The sequence below is a fragment of the Diabrotica virgifera genome, chromosome 6, assembly GCF_917563875.1.
Source record: "Diabrotica virgifera virgifera chromosome 6, PGI_DIABVI_V3a".
Classification (NCBI taxonomy): Eukaryota; Metazoa; Arthropoda; class Insecta; order Coleoptera; family Chrysomelidae; genus Diabrotica; species Diabrotica virgifera.
The window spans coordinates 120,473,239-120,477,120 of record NC_065448.1 but is presented as its reverse complement, the minus strand read 5'-3'; the positions used below and the strand labels follow the sequence as shown (position 1 = coordinate 120,477,120).

At 33.6% G+C, this 3,882-nt stretch overlaps 1 protein-coding gene across 1 annotated transcript; it reads left to right on the top strand.

The window, feature by feature from the left end:
* Positions 1 to 2,204: 2,204 nt before the first annotated feature.
* On the top strand, positions 2,205 to 3,364 carry LOC126886174 (uncharacterized). The gene is made up of 2 exons (XM_050653026.1): positions 2,205 to 2,262; positions 2,469 to 3,364. The coding sequence occupies exons 1-2, from the start codon at positions 2,205 to 2,207 to the stop codon at positions 3,362 to 3,364; spliced, it is 954 nt and encodes a 317-aa protein (XP_050508983.1).
* Positions 3,365 to 3,882: the final 518 nt, after the last annotated feature.

Below are 3,882 nucleotides of genomic sequence, written 5' to 3'. Positions count from 1 at the left end.
GTGGACGTCAATTGGGCCTTCATAGGACGTCCCAGTTTGGTCCAATGTATTGCTGCCGATCATCCATCTAACGTCCTGGGAGGACGTTCGGTGGACGTCTAGAGACGATATTTATACCTGTGGAGAATGTATTGTGGGAAATAAAAAATATATTTTTTAAGGAACTTATATTACATCTTATATTAATTTACAATTATTGGATATTAGATTATTTACATTAAATTATAATTACATTTCTCCAAGAAATTAACGCACCACCTTAAAAATGGGCCATTTTTGATGTCTCGAATTTCCTAAAGCCATTGTCCCATCTAAGTGATTTTTTTAATAATATTATAGCCTAGGCTATATGGGCTACCTCCATAAGCTTGTCATGCACGGGGAGCTATACTGTAATAATATTATATCACATCGCTGAGGGAACTCTACAGTACATATACTTTTCGAATCAAAACTTTTATTCTCTTAATATTATTACTTAAAAAATATATACTACATTCGTCTCGCTAAACTCGAAAAATAACTTATAAACCATAAAAATCTCCAAAAATATAAATGACATAAATGAGAATTGGCACAATTATTATTATGGTTTTAAGTTGATTTTTCGGATTTAACTACAATATTATGCAAAAAATTATGTTATATCGCAGATTTAAAATGGGTTTATCTCGAAAACAGTTATATTAAGTTTAGCGAGATGATTGTAGTACACTTTTTTTAAGTAAAAATATTAAGAGAATAAAAGTAGACTGGTACGCAGTCTGATTTTTGCATAAGAGTTTAATGAAATGGTAACAAATCAATTGGAAGTTCTGTCCGACAAAATACATGGAACGTTTTCGGTAGTCTGATGTTCCAAGTTTTTAACCTGTTCCACAATTAAAACTTCCCCGGTTCCAGTATTCCCGTACATCAAAGTTTGTCCGACTAGACACCGTGAAGCTATTAACAAATTTTCAGCTTGCTGTTAATCAACTTTTTTTATTACGCGGGATCCAGGTCTATAAATGAATACAATAAATAAGTATATTCCGTTCGCAATTTGTTAAGAGCACGAAATGAGGGTCAATGCCATAAAACGGCCGTAAGTGTCGTAAAATCATAGGCGGAGGTTCCTGAGGTATTTATTAATGTGTTTAAAATCAAAATGTTTATCAATATTCTATTTTGAATAAAATAACGTTTTTAATAATTATTTACTTAGCAAAAAAAAATTAAAACGTTCAACGCTAATGTTTGATAATTTAACCGTTACAAATTTTGTAAATAAGATTATCTTTAGAGATCTCTTTGCATATTTCAATACTAAACCTTCAATGTACATTATTTAATATTAAGACGTGACTTATGAAGAAACTTAAAATTTTGACTTCTGTACAAGTACAATAATATGCAATACCTTTGGAATTCATACCTGAAGCTGAAGAAAGGTATAGAGATACCGTCTTTGGCGCTTTGGCCTCGCCTCTTAGTTTATATTCGAAACTTGAATTGAAAGGGTGTTATTAGGAACGAAAACAATTTTTTTGTTTAGTACGTTTTTGACCGCATTTAATCGAATATTAATTTCTTTTGCGAATTTTGTGCAGTGCGTGAGTAGTGTTTTTGAAGTTATACTTCTTTACGATCGTGAGTGAAATTTTTTAATTCCCTGGCGCAGGCGCATACAGACAGTATGTAGTTCGTTGCTAATCTTTCAAGATAGGTATGTATATATCAGCGCAAATAAGTCATTAAAAGAATATATTAGTGTTTTTAGTAAATGTATTATTTATTATAATTTTTGTGTCTTTGGATTTGTCTTCGTCGGTAGTAAGATAATAAAATATCTAGGTATAACATTTTTATACTTCACTTGATCTATTTGTCACCGTGTTGTGTAATTATATCCGAGACGTTACTGGTTACTTACAAGGGGCTCGATAGCTTGGTTAGTAGAGCATTGAACCAGAGATCGAGAGGTCCCGGATGATTCATATTTTTTTTTAATTTTTGGTTGTTTTAATAAAAAATTTTTGAAAGTGGTAGGTAAGAAAGTTAGTTTAATACTTAAATAAAATACAACTAACCTGTTAAGTATATTATTTATTTCGTTGAAATTATATAATACGTACGTACAAAGTACACACACATTCTTTTTTCCATATTCCTACAAACATATACTTACCTTTCGTTCGGGCTTGTTTTTGTTATTGCTTGCGATGGCTTCATCATCATCAACGTCATCAAGTTTTACACCGGTGCTATTGCGTACAGTCAGTAAGTCTGTCTATTCACCAAGAGAGAAGACTATTGTTCTGAACGTTCACGATGCTCTGGTTTTTCAGAATCCCACAAACACTGTTCGGAACATAATCGAGAGTTGTGCCAACACGACGCTCGTAGCAGCGTTAACAATATATAGGTTCCTATCAGAAAGAAAAAAACAAGGTATAACTAACCTAAACACAAATGAACACTTGAAGAGGGGAAAAAGCCTGTTGAAATTAATGAATTTGCCAAAAATATTATTCGAAGGAAAATTCACGGATTTTTTTTCAAAAAGGAAATACCCAACCTTAACAAAATTTTACAAGAAGTTAAAGACGATCCTGATTTGCCTAATATCGGACGAACCAAACTGTGGGAAGTTTTAAAAGAATTAAATTTCCGGTGGGAGAAATCAGACCGAAAATCAGTTTTGATTGACCGCGAAGAGATAATATGTTGGAGAAGACATTATCTAAGATCCATACGAAAATTCCGGGCTGAAGGAAGGCCAATCTACTATCAGGACGAAACTTGGGTAAATGCAGGTCATACTCTAACAAAAATTTGGTCAGATAAAAATATATTAAGCTCCAGGCAAGCGTTTATAGAAGGTTGGTCTACTAGTATTTCCCCACCCTCTGGTAAAGATAGTAGATTAATAATTTCTCAACTTGGCAGTGAAAAAGGATTTCTTAGGGACGATTTGTTGGAATTTCAATCCAAAAGCACAAAAGATTATCACGAGGAGATGACAGCTGATGTTTTCGAAGAGTATTTTGAGCAGATGATTGAACATATACCACCAAATTCAATTATAGTATTAGACAATGCACCTTATCATTCAAGACTAGTAGAAAGACTTCCAACGACTGCGTGGAAGAAACAAGATGTCCTTGACTGCCTGAGGAATAAGTCTCTGACTTACGAAGATGGAATGGTTAAAGCGGAACTTTTAAAAATTGCCCGGCAACACAAATCTAAGTACAAGAAATATGTAGTTGACAAAATGGCGGAAAGGCGAAACATCACAGTCCTTAGACTTCCACCCTACCACTGTGAAATAAATCCAATTAAACTCATTTGGGCCCAAAATGAAAGGTTATGTGGCTAGAAAAAAATACATCATATAAAATACAAGCTGTGCGTGAATTGTTATATGAGTCTTTAGGACATATTACAGAACAAAACTGGCGAGATGCAGTAAGACATGTAATGGAAGAAGAACAAAAAATGTGGGATCTTGACAACATAATTGATGCGACTGTAGAGATACAACCGATAATTATTAACCTGCAAGACGACTCGGATTCCGAAGATGATCCTGTTTATTTTGAATTTGAATAGTTTTGTAATCCTAATTTAGTTTAGTCATATAGTCGAAAAAAAAAGTGAGTTACCTGGAAAGTTTTCCGGGAGTTTTAAAAATTGGTTATTTTGTGGATTTTATGCTCTTTTTGAATTTCAACTTTGCTACGTCGTATCTCCGCCGCTCGCGTCGCCATATTGAAAATGTGGCGCCAAATAACAGACATCCTTTCCGACGCATTTTACGAAAAAATCATTTATGCACAAAATGAAACTAGAAAAAATGTCCTACTAAATTTCGGTCTGCGATATCTCGATCGATGC